Below are 21822 nucleotides of genomic sequence, written 5' to 3'. Positions count from 1 at the left end.
TACTACTGCTACTACTACTACTACTACTACTACTACTACTACTACTACTACTACTGCTACTACTACTACTACTACTACTACTACTACTACTACTACTACTACTACTACTACTACTACTACTACTACTACTAATACTACTGCTACTACTACTACTACCACTACTACTACTACTACTACTACTACTACTACTACTACTACTACTACTACTACTACTACTACTACTACTACTACTACTACTACTACTACTACTACTACTACTACCACTACTACTACTACTACTACTACTACTACTACTACTACTACTACTACTACTACTACTACTACTACTATTATTATTATTATTTTTATTGTTATTACTATTATCACTAATAATATCAACATTGTTGTTGTATATAATTATTATCTAAAGATAGACATAAAAATGAAGTATATTTTGAATTTGATTTTGAATATTTGTTATTGTTACTAAAAAAATAAAGTTTTGTTACTCTACTTTTTACATTTAGAAATAAAAATTACAGCAAAAACTAATGAAATAAAAAAAAAAAATTAAAATAGCTGAAAATTTTTTCAAGAAAGGACAAAGTGATCAATAAGCAAGCTTCATGTTTAAGATGGTAAAGTTATTGTATTTTATTAAAATTTATTTAAAGTATAATAAAGGTGTTTTTTTTAAACAGTTTTTACATAAAGAAGTAGATGTAGTTGGTACTGAATTATATGATGCTACCAACAGGATAACCTAATCTGATATCAGTTAGTTATTAGTAGGGGTGTACTGGATTATAAATTTTGAAATGAATGAACAAATTGAATGAATTTGAATGAACAAATTTCATGCAATAATCTCTTTTTTTTCAAAAACTATGACCATATAAAGTTTTAACCCCCCTCAATTTGAGGGGGCTGTAAATATTGCAGGGTCATAAAAACTGAACACTAAGAAATTATTGCATGAAACTTTAAATTTGTTGATGAATATGAATTTAGATAAAAATAGTAAATAAAATATTTTATAAACTCGTTGCACCCACGTTAAAGGCTGGGTGGGCCCAAAATCTAGGGTTTTTTTGTTCCCAAGCTCCAATCACCCCAATTCTTTGCAAAAAATTTTTTTTTGATATAAGCATAAACATACAAAAGTTTGGAGTTTGCACTATGCCTGTAAGCAAATCTTCCTTTTTTGTAAGATGTTTTTAATTTCCTTTTGCTTATAATAATCTAATTTAATCTATGATGAATTAGTTAGCAGATGATTAGAAAAAAACTTTATTAAAAATTGCAAAACTATTATACATTCATTTGAAACTAAATTTTACATTCAACATTTTACTTTTTTAAATTCCTTCAAAACAAAATTTAAATTTTTAAAATCATATTTAATTTAAAGTCTTTTAAAATTAATTATTTTTTTTATAAAATAATTTGTTTCTTTAAAAAATTCTCATTTGCGGTTAAATGCTTTTTTTTACAATCTAGTGTTTCTAAATAAATGTTATATAAAAGATGTTAAAAGTTAATTTAAATATTCAAAAAAAAAAAAAAAAGGTTTTACCTAATTAAAAAAGTTTTCGCTTAGCTGAATGCTTTCGACATTAACAAAAATTGCAAGCTGCATAACACTTCTTAACAAGGCCTGTCAAGTAAATTTTTTTTTGGCAAATTAAGTTCTATTACTTTATCTCTAAGTCCTTAAAAAAATTTGTGAAAAATAAAATAAATTTTTTGTTTAAACAATAAAACTTTCAAGTTATTATTCACGAAGTATTTCATTAAATACGTTTAAATGCTTGTACAATTTTCTTATGTTCTAAATAATAAATGCAGAAAACAAACACTGTAACTTTAAAGATAAAGTTTTATTATTTTAAATAGTTACTTTTTTTTTTATAGAATTCTTAAATTAAAAAACAAACAAACTAGAACTGCTGATAAAAATCAATAGTCACCCTTTCGGGCAACTTATTTGCACCAAAGGATTAATTTCAGTCGCCCTTCACAAAATTCAATTGTCTGGTACCATTGGGCGACCATGAGTGTATATCTCTGATATAGATAGTAAAATTTATATATATAATAAAGTTAAAGTTTATGCTCAAGTTGAACTTAACTGTTATTTTTATTAAAAATAATAAATTATTTTAATAATATTTAAAAAAAAAGTTTTTTTTGCAATCTGCAAAAAAAACTTTTTTTAAATGTTATTAAATACTGTACTGCACATTAAATTTTTTTTTTCCTCTAAAATTAAGTTCCTTGCAAATGTGTTGCAAGACTGCAATAAAAATTGCACAATGCATACATTTAAATGTACAAAACTTTTTCTCTCAAGGCAAGTGGAAGCGCAATGGTATACATTTTTCAATAAATGGTACTTGTAAGCCTAAAATAATCTTTGCTTTCACAGCAAAATTGCTGTTAAAGTTATTAAATAGTTTTTATTTTTGCAATAAGTTATAATTTAAATTTTTTACTTGCTACAAGCATTCCCAGGAGACATTTTTTGGTCTTGTATGCAGTTGTGTCCACTCGGATTTTGGTCGGTCATCAGGCAGGTGACTGAGAGTAATAATTTAGCTAATCTTGGTCGCCCCCCAATATTTTGAGTTGTACGTTATCATTAAAAAAAAAAGTTCTATGTCTTAAATGAGTTTTTTAAAGTGTTACTTTTCACTTGGAATAAAATTACATTTCCATATGTTAAAAAAATAATTGTTAATTATTTTAATTAACAATTATTTTTTTAACTTTGGCAGTTATGATACGTTATATTTATTTTAAGAAAACTATTGATACATTTATAAAGTAGCGTTAAAAACGTCTTTTTATTTTTATTTGCATCCTGTTTTATATGATTAAACTTTAAATGAATGATAATTGAGACTTTAACAACTTTAAAAAAAAGTTTTTTAAAAAATAATTTAACTACTGTTTTAAACATCTTCGTATTTTCATTGCTCACTCGCTCTTTTAAAGAGAGAAAAAAAAAGTTTTTTTGTAATTAAACTTTGAATAAACGATAATGGAAAGATAAAATTGCTTTCAATCAAAGTTTTTTTGAAGTTATTCTTTAAAATAAAAATGTATCATATTTATATTATTTTTAATATAACGATGGAATGTTTACTATTATAGGGTTAGTAACAAAACTTTATTTGTATATTAAAGTTTTTATTGAAATTAAATAAAAAAAGTATATTATTCAATTAAAAGCATTTTATAAATACACATTTTAACATAAACATTTTTATTATTTAATTTTTGTAAAAAGCAGTTATGACTTCAAAGCTTTTATTTGTTCTTTATAAAAGTCGAAAACCGGCGTTCTAATTAAAACAGAAAGTTAATAGAAAAGAAGAAAAATAAATTTAAACAATCAGGCTTTAAAAATGTTGCTTTATTGCTACGTTAGATTAAAAAGTAATTATCAAATGCTGTTTTGTTGATAAAAAGTAATTGTCTTTCGAAAACAAAAGAACAAGTTTGCCTTTAGCGGCCAAAATGTTGCTAAAAGTAGAAATGCAAACTGTGTCAAAAAAATCAATTTAAATAATGAGTAACTTAAATTTAAGTAATAAGTTAAAAAAATGAACCAATTTATATAGTCGCCCGGCCGGGTGACTCAATTTATTGAAGCACTATTTCCAGAAGCCCTTCGAAAGATTTGGGTGGCATTTGCTATTGGGTAACCATGAGTGTACACCACTGGTATTTCCACGCATACATTTTTTATTTTGGACAACTTGGTCATGACCGCTTCGAAGTTTTATTATATTAAGTGTTTCAATACTTTGCGGAAAAAAATAAGTTTCAAAAACAAAGATTGCTTTCTTTGTTTTTGAAACTTATTTTTTATACTAACAAATTGGAAGTTAAAATAAATTTAGCTATATAAAAAAAAAAAATTTAATTATTTGAATAATGTATGTACTGTTTTTATTTTTGTTTTTTAGGATGGTTGTTATTTTCAGCAACAAAATTATATAAGGCAAAGCAAAAAAAAAACAGTTTTAAGTTGACATTAAAAAGAATGATTTTCCTTTGTTTTATTGTTTTAAGAAAAAAGCAAAAGTATAAATAGCTATCTGTTTGTAAAATACATATGTATAATTTTAATGTAACAAGTATATATTGTCCCTATATGAATACGTCTATGTTGGTTTGTTCATAATTATGTTATAATACATTCATTAATAAATGCATGTTTAGCTTAAATATGTTCATTAATAAATGCATGTTTAGCTTATTCGAATAAGGTGTTTACTTCAAACACAGAATGTCCGTGGTTCGAATCCTACCGAATTTCGAAAGTTCGAATCCAAGTTTTTTTTTTTAAATAGTGCTGCTCATATATTTGCTTTTCTCCTTTTTCTCTGAGGCGAAAATAGCTGGTTTAATAACCGCCCTAAAAAAACAAAAATAAAAACAGTAGGGTTATTCCATATGAAATCACCTAGTTTTAAAAAAGTGTCCCAGAGTACCACCTCAGATTTGCTTCAAATTTTGACCACAGATTTTATGAAAAAAATACAATCGTGAAAATTTCAGCTTGATTAGCTAAATCAATCAAAAGTTTTGATTGAATCAATATTGACCGATATTAGAAAAGTTTTAGAACTTACTGTAGATTTTTTTGATTTTTGACAGACCATAACTTCTTAATTAAAATAGGGGATAACCTGAAAATTTGTACAGTAATAGTTTTTCACCCAAATGTTATATTTTTGCAAGTGTTTTTAACTGATTTCAAACAGTTTTTAAGTTATTGTACCCCAATGTTGCTAAAAATTGCAATATTAAAAAAACTTTGGAAACTTAAATGTGCTACAGTTCAATATCTACAGATAGGCAGTGCAAATATTTTGTTACTTTTGTCCTTTTTTGTTTCTTTTTATACTTTTTGTTAATTTTATGTACATATTCACGATTTCACGTACGCGTTGCGCAATTTACATTACGCAAAAACTTTTTTCAATTAGTTTATTTAAACATTCGTTTAGGTGGAAAACATTAAGCTGTAATTAATTGTTGCAAAAAACATTTATGGAATATTTTTTTTATTAGATAAAAAAAAAGATAGATAAATAAACTTTTTTTCTAAAAACTACTTTTCAAAAACTAAAAAAAAATCATTTTATTTGTGAAGATTTTGTTAAAGCCAAAATTAAAAAAAAAAGGTTTATAGTTTATAATAAATTATTTATTTTTTGACCATTAAAGTGTAAAACTTTATAATTTTTACTGTCATTTTTTTTTCTCGCAGGTAAGTTCTGGCTCCATGATTTAAAAAAAAAAAATTTGTCTGATATTATGTTTGGGTTTTCCCTTTGCCATTAAGTTTTATATAGAAGAATTTCATTATTTTTTTTTATAAAATTAACCAAACTTTTATAACCGAATAAAAATAACACGATCAAGAAGTAAATGCTTTTAAAGCCCAACTTATAACAATTTTTATTTTGTCAAAAGCCAGTTGAACTAAAATGTTTTAGGTAGTGCGAATTTTTTTTTATTAAGGGGAAAACCCATTCTAATAGTGTAGTTGTGTAAATCGTTTAAAAAACTCTGTGGTAAGTACATTTAAATCCCTTTAAAAAAATAACCATAATGTTTTAATATAAAAAATAAGTTTAATCAAGTATAAGATTTTAAAATAAGATGATGTTTTTTTTAAAACAACATTTAAATTTTATTTATAATTTTTTTTATAACAACAATGTTTAATTTAAAGGTATTTCATAAAGATAAAACCTTACAACAATTTTTAATGTGGTTTTAAATTTAATTACAATGAAGTACTTTAAAATATGCAACTGATGTGATTAAACTTTTACTGATGTAATATCATTATTGAGTAAAGTTACATTTATTTGTGTTACGCTTTTCTGTTACGCAAAAAAAAATCTTATAACAATTTTTTTTTATAAGATTTTTATATATATATATAAAGATGTATTTATTCATATATACATACATATATATATATATATATATATATATATATATATATATATATATATATATATATATATATATATATATGTATATATATATATATATATATATATATATATATATATATGTATATATATATATATATATATATATATATATATATATATATATATATATATATATATATATATATATATATATATATATATATATATATATATATATATATATATATATATATATATATATATATATATATATATATATACAGTATTGGACAAAACAATTGCAACCAACATCGAACAGTGCTAAAAAGTGTTCCTAATTTTACATGTCTTAAAAACGAAACGAACTATACTATACTACTATACTACCACAGCAAACAGTTCAGGAGTCTGGAGTCATAGCATGCCATGACATGAGCAATCAGCTGACAGGTGACAGCACACAGGCAGAATTTCGTTGACAAGTGCCATTTTGCAGCGGACAAAACAAGTGCAACTTTTTTGGTTTGTTTCATTTTCTTATGTCTGGTCTGTGTCAACCTCACGGAAGTTTTTTAATAATCAAAGGAAGTATTCAGAAGTTTCCAGAAGTTTCCAAAAGCATGCAGAAGCTTCCAGAAGTTTCCAGAAGAAGCATCTAGAAACATCCAGTAGCATCCAGAAATATCCAGAAACATTCAGAAGCATCCAGACGCATCCAGAAGCTTCCAGAAGCATCGAAAAGAAGCATCTAGAATCTTCCAGAACAGGTTCACACAGGTTCATTTTACTATATAAGAGACATGTAAATTGACATGTAATTCAGTCATTATATGGAAGTCAATCAGTCAGTATTATCAAGACAGTTTATCGAAGTGAGTTTTATCAAAGTGTTTTATCGAAGAACATCAATACAAGAAGTGAAATTCAACATTACATCAATACAGTCCGCATCCAACCAAGCCGTTGTGTTCCACAGAGTATTATTGTATCATCACAAAGTAAATGTAACACGGTAAGCCTTGAGAAGCGTGATTATTTAAATTTATGACTTCAAGTGCAAAAATGGCTCCCAACAGTCTTGGATTGGAACTAAGAAAGAAAATTATTGGCGATTACGTAAGTGTAATGTCACAAAAAAGTATTTGTGATAAATATCGTGTGAAAAAATGGACTGTATCAAGACTATGTTCCAAATATCGTTTTACGGGGAAGTTAGCAGCAGATAACAAAGGTGGAAGACCGCGTTCCACCACTTCTAGAGAGGATTCTATGATCGTCAGATCCATCAAGAAGGATCCCTGGATATCATCAGTCAAGATACAAATGCAATTAGAGCAACCTGTATCGGACCGAACAATCAGACGACGTGCTGTTGAAGCCGGATTGTTTTCTCGACGCCCTGCAAAGAAACTGCTGATTTCACTAAAATACCAGAAGAAAAGACTCCTGTTTGCTACATCTCATATTGAATGGAATGTGCAGAAATGGTGAACTGTCCTGTTCAGTGATGAATCAAAGTTCAACATCATTGGGAGCGATAGCATTTGCCGTGTACATCGACCGGCCGGAAAACACCTTGATTTACGTTACTCCCATAAGACCGTGAAGCATGGTTGAGGCAATGTAATGATCTGGGTGTGTTTTTCTGCTAACGGTCTAGGTCCAATACATCGAATCGATGGAGTAATGGACCATTTCATGTATAAAAATATCCTGAAAGATGTTATGTTACCTCATGCTGAATGGAATATGCCAATAAAATGGGTTTTTCAGCAAGACAACGATTCGAAACACCCTGCAAAAGTAGTCAAGCAGTGGTTTCAAGACAACCATCTCTCGGTGATGGATTGGCTGCCTCAATCTCCGGATCTCAACCCTATCGACAACCTATGGGAGATCGTCAACCGCAGAAATAATCGTGAAAGTGTTCGTAATAAGGATCAACTGTTCGAACAAATCCAAAAGGCCTGGGCAGCGATTCCACAAAGTTTCATTGATCACCTGATCGAATCTATGCCTCGAAGATGCAAGGCTGTGATCAACAACAAAGGGTTCGCCACAAAATATTGATAGCGAAATACAGCTTGGTCAACATTTTGTTGAGTTGCACTTGTTTTGTCCAGAAGGAAATCAACTTTTTTTAATACTTTTGAATAATTTATTAATTTTTGTGTACAAATAATGAACTTTGTGATGAATAAAACTTGAAGAATTTTGTCTCTAAACAGTTACATAGTTATTTATCTAAATTGAAAAAATGCAGCACTTTTATATAAAGAAACTAAATTAGCATTATTTGGTTGCACTCGTTTTGTCTGATACTGTATATATATATATATATATATATATATATATATATATATATATATATATATATATATATATATATATATATATATATATATGTATATATATATATATATAAATATTTGTTTATATGTATATATAAGTAAATATATATTTATTTATATATATTTATATAAGTATATATTTATATATATATATTTTGTATATATAAATTATATATTATATATATTCTGTATTTATATATTATATAAAAATATATATAAATATTATATATAAATATATATTATATATATATATATATATATATATATATATATATATATATATATATATATATATATATATATATATATATATATATATTGCTGAGCATCACTTTTTTTCTATGTTTCATTGCAAAAGCCTATGTAATGGAATAGGAGGAACTGTAAAAAACAAACAGCAAAAACAAGTCCACAAGGAGCAATTACAAATCAGATTATTGCACCACACAAACTGTTTACATAGATGTTAGAAAATGTTTACATAGATTTTAGCACATACTATCAAGTGATGATATTTAAAACCATTATTACTTATTTTAACCTCCATAAACAATATATGAATGGTACATAGGTTTGTGTTTGAGATTTGTAGTGAATACTACCAAGACATTAATGAGAAGTTCATGAAAATAAATTTAAAAAGAACTAATGATGCACAATCATTTCAGTTTTTGTCTATTTGACAAGGTTTTTTTTCCTAAATTGAGCTTTTTATTCCTTCAAACTTATTTTCACTTGCTTTTTTTTTTTGCATCTAAAAAGTCTGCATCATTATAGTTTTGCTCTTTTTCCAATACTATATTTTTTGGGTCTATATCCAATGCTGATGCTACTAGGTTTGTCATACTTGTATCTAGTTCTTTAACTTTTGGATTTCAACATCTTAATTTATCGCATTTACTTACATTTTGAGTATTTCTAATATTCTTTTTTGACATTTTCATACTTGTCATACTTGTATCCAGTTCTTTAACTTTTGAATTTCAACATCTTAATTTATCGCATTTACTTTACATTTTGAGTGTTTCTAATATATATTTTTGACATTTTCATATGTATATCTAGTATAATATTTATTATCATATGTATATCCAATATAATTCTTAAAACTTTAGATTTAGATTTTACTACCAACTCTTAATGCAATTGAAGTGTTTTACACACAAATTATAACTATGCGTAAATTATATCACTATAATTATATTATATGCATAAAATAAAACAAATAAATATTCAAAATTCATATAAAATAAATTGAATTAAGTTTTCCCTTAAATGATATAATCAATAACATTGATTATATAATTTAAGGGAAAACTGAGTATATCCATTCAAGGAAAAGTTAGAAATATGCACCTAGATCATAGGCCTACAATCATGTCATACAAAAGAATATAGGCCTTTAATTTTTTTTTTGGTAACTGTCTATATATAGAACCTTGCCAGTAAAAAGTTTCATAATTTATTTTAATTGTCTACGCTATTTACTATGCCTGCAAAGTGAATGTAATTTATCATATTTTTCAAAAAAAGTGATATTTTAACAGGCTGCTGCAAGTGTTAAAGTAACTTTTAATGCATAGTTTTGCTTTTTACCACTTTTTACTCTAGGTAGAAAAAAGTAATAAAGTATTTGCACAGTGTGAATGTAGCACAATTTTTTTTAATATAGCAATTTTTAGCAACTTTGTGGTACAATAACTAAAAAATTGTTTAAAATCAGTTGAAAACACTCGCAAAAATAGAATATTTGCGTAAAAAACTATTACTGTACAAATTTTTCAGGTAATCACTTATTTTATTTAAGAAGTTATTGCCTGTCAAAAATCAAAAAAATTTACTGTAAGCTCCACATGCTAAAACTTTTCTGTTATTGGTCAGTATTGATTCGATCATAATTTTTAAACGATTTAGCTAATCAAGCTGAAATTTTCAGAAGTGTATTTTTTTCATAAAATCTGTGATGGTCAAAATTTGAAGCAAATCTGAGGTGGTACCCTGGGGACCATTAGATGGTTTGGTATAGAATGACCAAGTGTCTAAAATAAAAAACTTACGGGTGGATAAAAAACCACACTTGTCTCCTGGGACAGCTTGCGCTAATTTTTAAAAAATAAAGTATTATTTTTATTAGCGAAACTGAAATGAAAAATTCAAGATGTAATAATAAAAAATAAATTAATATTTTAAATTATTATTTTAATTCATTTAAACTAATGCTGAGAAAAGAAAAAAATTATTTTATATTAAAATTTAAAAAAGTATAATATTGAATTTAATTATTTATTATTAAAAAAAAAAATTTAAAAAAAATAAACATTCCATTATAACATTTCTGCATTGTTTTTGTTGATTAAGTTAATTTTTTAATTGATTTTATTTTGTGGAAATTTATTATATTGCAGTAGTTTTGATGTTTTAAAAATAAAAAAGAAAGCAAATTTTATGATGTCAAATTCATAAGCTAATGCGTTAAGCGTTTTTTATTTAAAACAAGGCCTGTTGTAATGGCCATCACTTATTTGTGGCATGTGTGCCACAAACAACAACTTAAGATAAGGAATACTCTGATATAAGTTACCAATTTAATTGTGAGCAATGGTACGAGGAGCTTTGAAATCTTGAATGGAAGATCCTTCTAGTAGTGATATCAAAATAAAGATATTTAGTCCTGATCTGCAAAACAGGTTAATGTCAGGAAGGGCATTATAATTTATAGTAGACATGCACACACACAATTATTTAGAAATAATTAGAAAAAAATTTAAATATAAGGGTTGTTTTATTGTGTGAAGTCTTGAGTATTTTAAAAGTTGTATAATGACAAAAAATTTTAAGCAAAAAAAAATGAATATAAAAATATTTATCTGTTTGTTTTTTCTTTTAGGGTCTTGGTTCACAGATATTCTGAATTAAAATCTATTAAACGAAACTTTTACACAAATATTTGGTAGTTAATACTTTATAAATTTACAAGAATCAAAAATTTTTAAATCATGTTTTCAATTTAATGGTACCCATACTTTTTTGCAAAATTTGCTAAACCAGAAAAATTTTCTAAAATATAACAGTCTTTCAATTTGAGAATTTAAGTTTAAAAAATTGAGCTCTGAAATATCCTAGGAAGTTCTGTGGTTATTTCTTGCCAAAAAATAAAAATAAAATTCAAAACAATTCAGTATATTGCAAATAAATAATTTTTTCATTATTACAAATTATTTTATCATTAGATAACATGCAAACATTTTAACATTAGATTAACAACTGCAACGAAATACTCTAAACTCTCTTGACTTAATAGACTCAGATATTATCTTTTTCTAGATATTTCCGGAATTCAGGATATTTTTTTCAACTTTTAGCTTTTCCGGACATCCAAAAATTTTCCATACATACAAGTTTAGGCATATATTTTTGTAATATATTTGTTTTTTAAACTAATTCACTCATCACTCATAGAAAAATTATGAAAAGTTTAAAAATGAAAATTAAAAACAACTCAGCTAAAAGCAAAATTAAAAAGAAAATAAGCGAAAACATATTCCAGATTTTTTACGGATATTTTATCTAAACAATTTTCTGGATTTTTAAAATATGACCTGGATGATCTGATGAGGCTTTACTGCAGTGAAAAAAACCTCACTTTTTCCTAATTACAAATTTACCCATTAAAATAAGGAATAATTGTTTATCAAATCTCCCTGCACATAAGCACAAAATTATCAATAGCGTAAAATATCATTCTTCAAAAGTTTTGTTATTGATGTTATCAAAATTTATTTTTATTGACAAAGTCTTCACAAATTTAAAATCCTTAGAAACATTGTTTGTTTAAGAAAGTTGCCATTTTTAGTGTTTTAACAAAAATTTTAAATAAACTGATTTTTTTTTATTATTCTATTTGTTTTATTATTCTTCACAATTTACTTTAACATTACGATTACTCATTTTTTTAAAGTTGTTATTACATTCCTCTTGCAACTCTAAAACTAGTGATCCACCGAAATTCTGTTTCCATATCGGTTTTAGTTGAAATTCCAATTAGAACCAATACCGAAATTTTGGTTAAGGTACTTTTTATACATTCAGTAAAAAGCATAATATCGGTTGAAAAATATACTAAAAACCAAAATATTTGTAAGATTTTAAATTTTTATCTAATTTAGAAAAATAGTTATTTTTGAGAATTTTGACAAAAAATTTTACTATTTCTAAATAAAATTTTAACCCTATTATTTACAAATTGCCTAATTTTTTAGTTACTAAAATAGTTTCCATCTGCTTCTTAAAAATATCAAAACCGCAATAAAATCAAGCTATTGCAGTGCGCATAGTATTTTGACTGATAACGTTTATTTAAAGAAAACAAGTTTGCTTAACAATAAGAGTAGTGATGTTAAGTCCATCAACATCAACTGATATGGAAAGATTATTTTTAACATCTGGAGATATACTGAGAAATGGAAGAAACAGACTATTACCAGATAACCTCGAAAAAATTCTTGTTTTGCAAAGAAAAATTGCCAGTTGTTAACTTTTGCTATTAACTTATATTGCCAACTTATGTATTAAATCTCAATTTGTGAAACATGTGTAATTAATTCTAACATAATACACGCTTTCATGCTTTGTGAATTTAATATTAATTATGTAAAATTGCATTTTTAATATAAAATTTTCTGATGAAATTAATTTTGACTAGCTGAAATGTGGGTATCAGTTTTGATAAAATATTTACCGAAATATACATCAGTTTTTGCTATGTTTAATAACATCTGTCCAACAACATCAGTAAATACACTGAAGTATATTAACATCTGTCCAACAACATCTGTAAGTACACTAGGGTGGTTCAAAAAACAACTTTTTTAAAATTATTTTCTTCTGCACTTAACTAAATCTGTTCTATATAATACAAAAACACTAGATTTAAAATTTTTTTGAATAAAAAATATTTTTAGGGGTGCCTCAAGACCCTTTAAAATTTGGCAGGTCCCTAATATTTTGAAAAAAATGTTTTTCTAAAATATGTCAACCTGGTACTCAAAAGAAGCGAAATTATATAAAAACTTCAAAAATAACAATCATTTTACATGTTTAAAAAATTATTTTAAAAGAATTAAAAAATATTAACTTTTTTTATTTTCATCTTAAAAACAACAGTTTTTAGGCGATTATATCTTAAAAAAAAAATATTTTTATGTAAATTGATTATTATTTTTGAAGTTTTAATACAATTTTGCTTCTTTTGAGTACCAGGTTGATATACTGTAGAAAAACTTTTTTTTTCAAAATATTAGGAACCTGTCAAATTTTCAAGTCAAAATTTTTTATTCAAAAAAATTAGTTTTTAAACCTAGTGTTTTTGTAATACATAGAACGCATTTAGTTAAGTGCTGCAGACTATTTAAAAAAAAGTTGTTTTTTGAATCACCCTTAAGTACACTGAGGTACAAAAATGCAGAGTCCCAAAAAAGACTCCGGATTTAAAAGTCGCAAAAAGATTACTTCTTCCTAGTTTTTGGTATCCAGAAGCTCTAAAAATATAAAAAAGTTTATGGACTTAGAATAAGAAAAAAAAAATGCATTTAGGTAAGAAGAACAATCATTTTTTGAACCGGAGCCCTTAGTTATAATGGTGGCAAGGACTCCAGGACTTCGGGCTTAAAAACAATAAGTTCCAAGTCATTAAATCTCATGAATTTTTTTCTTATGGCTGATCATAAGTCAACAAATATGTTTAGAGCTTCTGGACACTACAAGCTTGAAAAAATAGAGATATGAAGCAGGAGTCCTTGAGGTATAATAACATCTGTCCAACAATATCTGAAGTTTCATTGATCTCTAATAACATCTGTGTAAAAAGTATATGATTACTAAAGATGTGGTTACATCTTTTACAATCATCTTAGTATAACAACATCTGTGCAACTACATCTGGAGATTTTACAGATGTAGTTACATCTTTTCAATTATGTTAAGAGTAACTACATCTGTGAATTCTACAGATAGTTACATCTTTTTCAATTATATTAAATGTAACTATGGCATTTTATGAAATTATTAAATTATAATGAATTATTTTATCCAGATGTAGTTACATATTTGGTTTTTTTCAGATATAGTCACATCTGTTAAAAGTTATTAAATAAAAATGCATTGTTTTAACCAGATGTAGTTTTATTTATGGTTTGTTTCAGATTTAGTTACATATAAGTTTTTTTTTCAGATGTAGTTACCTAATTTTGCTTCTTTTGAGACCTAACATGACATTCTATTAGGTTACTATATATATATGTATGTGTATATATATATATATATATATATATATATATATATATATATATATATATATATATATATATATATATATATATATATATACACTTTACTGCTAAGAAAACGTGTTTGTGGTAAAAAATGGCTCTTCGCTTGTTTGTGGTTTTAAAGCTGACAAAATTAAGGTTAGATTATGTCAAATAACATAAATTTAATTGCAGGAAGTAATTAAACCACAAAACCACAAATTAAAAGACTTGAATATTTTTAAAAACATTCTGAATGTTTTTATTTTATTTTTTAAGAATATAAACATTCTGAATGTTTTTTTTTAATTTTTTAACTGTAAAACATGCGCTGAGTGTTGCTACATTGACTATCTTATTGCCCAACTCGCAACGGAGTGCTGCTACATCGACTGACAAATAGCCTGAGTCGCAACAGAAAGCTGCTACACCACAACAGAAAGCTGCTACTGATGGTTTGGTTTGGGCAGGCAGTTTATCAAATAATTAAAAAAGAAATTTTTTTTTTTTCCGGTCTATAAATTCTTAAACTGATAATTTATGGTAAAAACTTAAAGACGACCATGCAAGAGTATACATATATATATATATATATATATATATATATATATATATATATATATATATATATATATATATATATACATATATATCTATCAGAGGTGTACACTCAAGGTTGCCAAAGGCAACCACAGTGTTCTAAAAATATTCCTTTGATGCAATAAAGTCACCTGAAAGGGTGACTATCGATTTTTATTGGCAGTTCTAGTTTTTTTATTTATTTTTTATTCAAGAATTCTATTAAAAGAAAAGTAACTATCTAAAATTATAATAAAACTATATTTTGAAAGTCACAGTGGCGAAGTTTGATTTTTGCATTTTCTATTATTAGTTAAAACATAAGAAAATTGTACAAGTGTTTAAATGTATTTAATAAAATACTTTCTAAATAAAAACTAAAAAGTTTTATCATTTAAACAAATTTTATTTAAGGATTTAGAAATATAGCAATAGAACTAAATTTGCCAAAAAAAAATACTTTTACAGGCCTTGTGAGGAAGCGTTACGCAGCTCGCTTTTTTTGTAAATGTTAAAAATGTTCAGTTAAGCAAAAACTTTTTGTAGTCAAAAGTGTTCAATTAAGTGAAAACTTTTTTTTTTGATTATTTAAATTGTCTTTTAATATCATTTGTGTGACATTTATTCAGAAAATATTAGGTCGTAAAAACCATTTAACTGACAATTTTTTAAAGAAACAAATTGTTTTATAAAAAAATTTTAATTTAAAAAAACTTTAAATATGATTTTAAAAATTTAAATTTAGTTTTGAAGGAATGCAAAATAGTAAAACATTGAATGTAAAATACACACTCAAAAGTCAAATGTATTTATTCATTCGAAGAAAAACCATGCTATCAATCAAATCCGATTCCATATGACTTCTTTGGTCCGAAGTCAGAAATTTTAGGCCAGAAAACACCTGCTCCATGCTGACTTGTGTCATAGGAAGAGCAGAAGCAATCTGGCATGCTTTCTGGATCAACTCAGGAAACAGCTTTATTCCGCCCAAAACAGTTTCGCACTTCGAATTTCCATCATCCTTTTTCTTCATGATCTGTTGAGCAAGCTTTGGCAAACTTTGAATAGCCTCTCGGAATTCTTTTTCCTCCAATCGTTTATGACTAACAACGTCTTGGCTGCACTGCTCGCTTTTTTGCTTCCGAGCACGTTCCATTCCAGTTCTCATCCTTTTTCTGGGACTCATTTCCTCGAATTCCTCTTCATTTTCCAAACTGCTTCCAGTACTCTCGCTAGAGTCATTTCCATGACGATCAATTCCACTCCCCTCGATTTTGAACTTCTTTTGCTCATTGAGCTTTTTCTGGATCTTCCACAGAGTGTCTTCAGCAATCAACTGAAATATTGTAAAGCATTTTTTATTTTTTCAAATTTCAAACAAATTATAATCTATCATATTCTTGCAGTGAGGAAAGTAGAATGTCAAAAAGTAAAGTTAAATGAAACAGTATTTTGAATTTCATTAAAAGTACGTAACTACAAATTCCAATTTTCGTTTAAAAATATAATAGATTGAAAACTGAGATAAAAACCTGTTGCTTTTCTCCAAGAAGGCATTGATATTGCACATCTACAAAGACAGCAGCACAAAAAAAAGGATTATCGAAGAAAAGTGATTCTGGTTGCATTGTCGACTATTGTAACCTGTAAATTTGAGAAATTTGAGTAATTTTTTTTTAAATTTGAATGTTTTCAACATTCGAAAATGCATAATTCACAAATGTTAAATTCAAACTCAAGTTCAGATTCTTAGTAATATTCATTTAAACATTTTCATTTATTGCAATTTGCAATTATATTGCATTTATATTTTTAGTTTTGTGTTGTTTGCAAAATTCATTTGCTTTCAATGTTCGACAAGCTTTTGCTACATCTCAAGCTTTGCCAGCCAGAGACTTGATGCCTAGTTTTTCCAAGCTATCTTTAACAGCCAGCTGCAAGGTGTGAGCACCACAACGTTGCAGATTAACGGTGTTCATGTTTTTCGATATTTCGTTGAAGTAAGGCCTCTGCTGTTTAAACACATCGTCATTGATATTAGCATCCGGCAGATCACCTTCAATTTCAACCTCAAGTTCTTCTTCGATTTCGACGCCAGCAAGTTCTTCAGCAGACTTGTCGGTGGCGTCACCTTCTTCATCTGTCTTTCCAAAGTCTCCAACCATTTTCACCATGCTCGATCCATTATCAGTCATAATTCCGAGGACATTTTCTTTCCTGATGCCATACAATTCCAGCACGCCTTCAAGAGATTCTTGAATTTCTTTTGCCTTGTGTCTAGCATGATTGTCAACTGCTGCCAAAGTTTTGAGAGTGATTTCGCTATCCATGAAGAACTGCACATTGACGTCAAGAAAGCTTCGATTAAGTCTTGAAGCTCCGTCGACTTTCAGAAAAACTAGCTTTCCCTGTAGACTGGTTTTTAACTCAGCCTGCTTTTGTTGAGCCAAAGCTATGATTTGACTTGAAGCAGATGAGCAGAATCCCGGTTGATTTTCAAGCCAAAATGTTTTGCCAAATCGCCAGCCAAAATCTTGATTCCTTCACTGCTGAATAGGTTAAAGGGATCGCTGTTTTGAAGAATCATCATGTTCATGCCTTTCTTGAAGTCCTCTTTTGAAATTGTGATGGTAACTTTGTTGAGAAAGCGATCAATGGGTGCTTGTACTTTTCTCGTCTCACTAGTCGAACCCTGATTTCCTCCAAAAATGGATGAGGTGCGTTTCTTTTCCTTTTCGGCTTTCTCTTTTTTCAGTTTCTGCTCACTTGCCTCAACAATTTTTGTCAAAAGTGTTGAATGTTTATTGGCAAAATGACGCTTCATGTTGGCAGTGGGTTTTTTTTTCTTTTTCTCTTTTCCCTCGTACTGCATTTTGCATGTTGCACCGCAAAGTTTGCCGACTTCCTCCCCTACACTAATGTCAACTTGACAAAAAAACAGGTCACCCTCTTCGCGATAAGCAAACCATTTCAGTTCATCATATAACCTCTCATCTTCTACGTTATCACTCATGGTTGCAATTTACAAATAACAGAAGTCGCGGAAAAATTCCAAATATATATTCAACTTTATCTAAAAGGGAGAAGAAAAAAAAATACAAGATTATTTTTGGGTCATTGAATAATTTTGAAATGAAAAAAAAAAATGACAAAAGATAAGAATAAATATGGCACTTCATTCATTTCACAAGAATAAGAATTTAAAAATACAATATAATTAAATATATGGTGGCGGCCATTTTTTTGAGATGGCATTTTAGACTAAACTTGTGAGTCATTTTGGCTCTGCAAGCCTGGTTTTTAGGCTCCTGTAACAAATATCTTAATAATTACAACACTTTAAAAACATGGGTTTTAAATTATTTATAAATTGTTTTTTTATATTTGTCAATACTTTGTTTTTGTAAAAAATAACCAATATTTTTTTGATAAAATAGGCACTCAATTCAAATGAAAAACCTAATGGGGTATATATTGGCATGAGCTTTATGTGAAAGTAGACAAATGAATATTATCAATAGTTTACAATATTACTTTTATTTACACAAATTATTTCTAGTTTACACTTAGCCCTACAATAAATAATGACTGAATGAATGAATATGCGAGAACTCTGCTGAAACTAAAACTTTTTTTTAGAAAAAATACCAACAGGCAACTCGAAAAATTGACAGGCAATGAACTGCTTACTTTCAGTCGTCCTTATGGCAACTGACCGAAAGTCAGAGTGTACACCCCTGTTTATATATATATATATATATATATATATATATATATATATATATATATATATATATATATATATATATATATATATATATATATATATATATATAATATATATATATATATATATATATATATATATATATATATATGTATATATATATATATGAATATATATATATATATATATATATATATATATATATATATATATGTATATATATATACGTATATATGTATATATATATATGTATATATATATGTATATATATATATATATTTATATACATATATACACACACATATAGATACACATACACATATATAGACACACATATACATTCATATATATATAGATATATAATGCTTTTTAGGTGCTTGTAATCATTATACAATGACTACCAACAGAGGAAGTTTTCAGAATAAGAAAAAAGCTGCTGTTTCATTTTCAATTAGAGAAAAATTTGAAAATAAAAATAGGTTAGGAGTGAATGCTCTTCAGTATGATCCTGAAAAATCATATTTATTCTCTGCAGGCAGAGACTCTATTATTCGATGCTGGAATGTTGAAAATGAAGAGGTTTCTTTTATTTTTAAGTTTTCATTATGTATATATATATATATATATATATATATATATATATATATATATATATATATATATATATATATATATATATATATATATATATATATATATATATATATATATATATATATATATATATATATATATATATATTGTATTTAAACAAGCCCACATTTTTGCTGGCTTTTTTGATATTTAGATAAAAAAGCTCATTAATAAAATAAAATTGATTAGGTTTATATATTATTTATTTAAAGGTATATTTAATTTTTAAAACTTTTTTAAACTAAAAATATAGAACTTAAATAGATTTTTAAAAACTACTAAAGCTCTGTAGTTCTTTATTTTTATTGTTTTTTTTTTACAGTTTTTTCAAGATGTTTTTTAATGAAATTTTTTACACTAGTCATTTGAACTTAATCAATTTTGTTTGAAAATAATTATGTAAAAGCAATTTCAAAAAATCTTCAATTTTGAACTTTTTTACCTTTAAGACTCTCACAAAAATGTAACAATGGTTAAACATTTTTATTTTTATTGTTACATAATTATTTTATAATTATTAAAGCAATATTTTAAATGTGTAAAATGTTTTTTACTATTTTTGTTTATGTAAGTAAAATATGACTTGACCTAATAAACATTCAAATTTACTGTTTAAAAAAAATAATAAGTTTTTAGTAGGAGCTATATTTTGTCTATGTAAACTGCCTTAAATAGGTGTGGATGCGAGTTCGGGCAATCACCTGCCATCCCTGCCGAGGCCTATATATATATATATATATATATATATATATATATATATATATATATATATATATATATATATATATATATATATAATATATATATATAGAGATATAGATATATAGATATAGATATATATATATAGAGAGAGAGAGAGAGAGAGAGAGCAATTCCACGACCGTCTCACAAAAAATGAAAAAATTAAACGAACCCAATATACATAATACTATATATCAGTAGAAAGCTCTACTTTTCCTCTTTCATAAAATATATAGTTTGTTATAGCATGCCGCTATCATAAAAAATTATATGGGCTGAAACAGAACGTAAAAATAGGCGTTTTTGCGATAATTTAAATCGTTTTTAATCGCCGAAGTTCAATTGAACCTATAAAAAGTTCAAAAATTGTCTTGCTCATTGCAATCAGGTTTTTAGCTGCACTAATCATTGCTAATTATGATAGAAACATACTTATTGCCTCACGAATTTAGAAAACCATTTATTTTAATCAAATGTTATTACCACTATTGTCACGCTGTGACATGTCACGCTGTGACAATTAGGGTACCAATAGTTTTATTTCTAAGACAACCAATAAAATTTAGGATTTCAAAATTCCAGCGCAATGAGAACTCTATCTAGTACATCTAAATAAATACTAACATGTTTAAAAAAATAATTAGCTCAAGTTATTTTTAGAATCTTTTTATGTCACGCCGTGACGTCACGGTGTGACAATTTTTTAACAAAATTTAAAACAATATTCAAAACTGCTTAACTGAAACCACAATTTAGTTTTTATCAACTTTAATCGGGCAGATTATTGTGCAGATAACTTTCTTTGGGTTTTCTACAAAAACTACGAAATATAGGAATGTTTTGGATAGGCAACATTTGCTCAGTTATCCTTGAGGGTCTGTTTTGGGATACATAGAGCCTCTCTGTAAAGGATAGTTGTAACTCCATTGAGCCTTGGATGTAATACGTCCATCTCCATAACTATTGTGTTGCTTTTTTTTAATCTTTCAAGGGTTTAATATGTCTCTTACTCATGCTTAACGTCAAAGGAAATATCGTGAAAGGCAGTTATAAAAATTTGGCGAAAAAGTATTTAAAGAAAAAGATTCAAAAAAGAAAAAAGAAAGACAACTTGCTAAATTGGAGCCTCAACGAGAAAAAGAAAGGCATTGAAAGAGAAAGAGCAAAAAATAGCAGAATTAAAATCTGTAGCTGTTACATCACCCTCTTACAAATCTTCAAGCACTCTTGGAAAAGCTGTTAAGAGAGCCGAATCAGCACTACCAAAATCACCCAGAAAGACAGCAAAAGTTGTACAAAAACTTTTAACAAAAATGAATGAAACCCCTAGTCCAGAAAAAATACTTAGTGAAAATGCATTAGATGCTTTAACTGTAAAATTGGTTCTTGATTTTTACCAGCGTGATGATATATCCCGTCAAGCACCCGGTAAAAGAGACACCATTGTGGTGAGATTAAAGAACAAGAAAAAACTGCAAAAACATCATTTGTATGTAAATGTTATTGAAGCTTATGCTGTTTTTAAATGTGATTATCCTAAAGAA

The 21822-nt window shown here is 26.7% G+C and overlaps 1 protein-coding gene across 1 annotated transcript in view; it reads left to right on the top strand.

Annotated features, from left to right (window-relative positions):
- The first annotated feature begins 488 nt into the window (after nt 1-488).
- LOC100210616 (WD repeat-containing protein 48) overlaps nt 489-21822 on the top strand; it is a 93456-nt gene continuing 72122 nt past the window's right edge. Inside the window, exons 1-2 of the mRNA XM_065795915.1 lie at nt 489-617; nt 19278-19483. Of these exons, the coding sequence (XP_065651987.1) occupies nt 19298-19483 (186 nt within the window). The 5' untranslated portion in view covers nt 489-617; nt 19278-19297. The remainder of the gene's footprint in view (nt 618-19277; nt 19484-21822) is intronic.

This window comes from Hydra vulgaris, chromosome 04 (genome assembly GCF_038396675.1).
Source record: "Hydra vulgaris chromosome 04, alternate assembly HydraT2T_AEP".
NCBI lineage: Eukaryota > Metazoa > Cnidaria > Hydrozoa > Anthoathecata > Hydridae > Hydra > Hydra vulgaris.
Note: the sequence above shows the minus strand (reverse complement) of the source record. Positions and strands in the feature narration are given on the sequence as shown.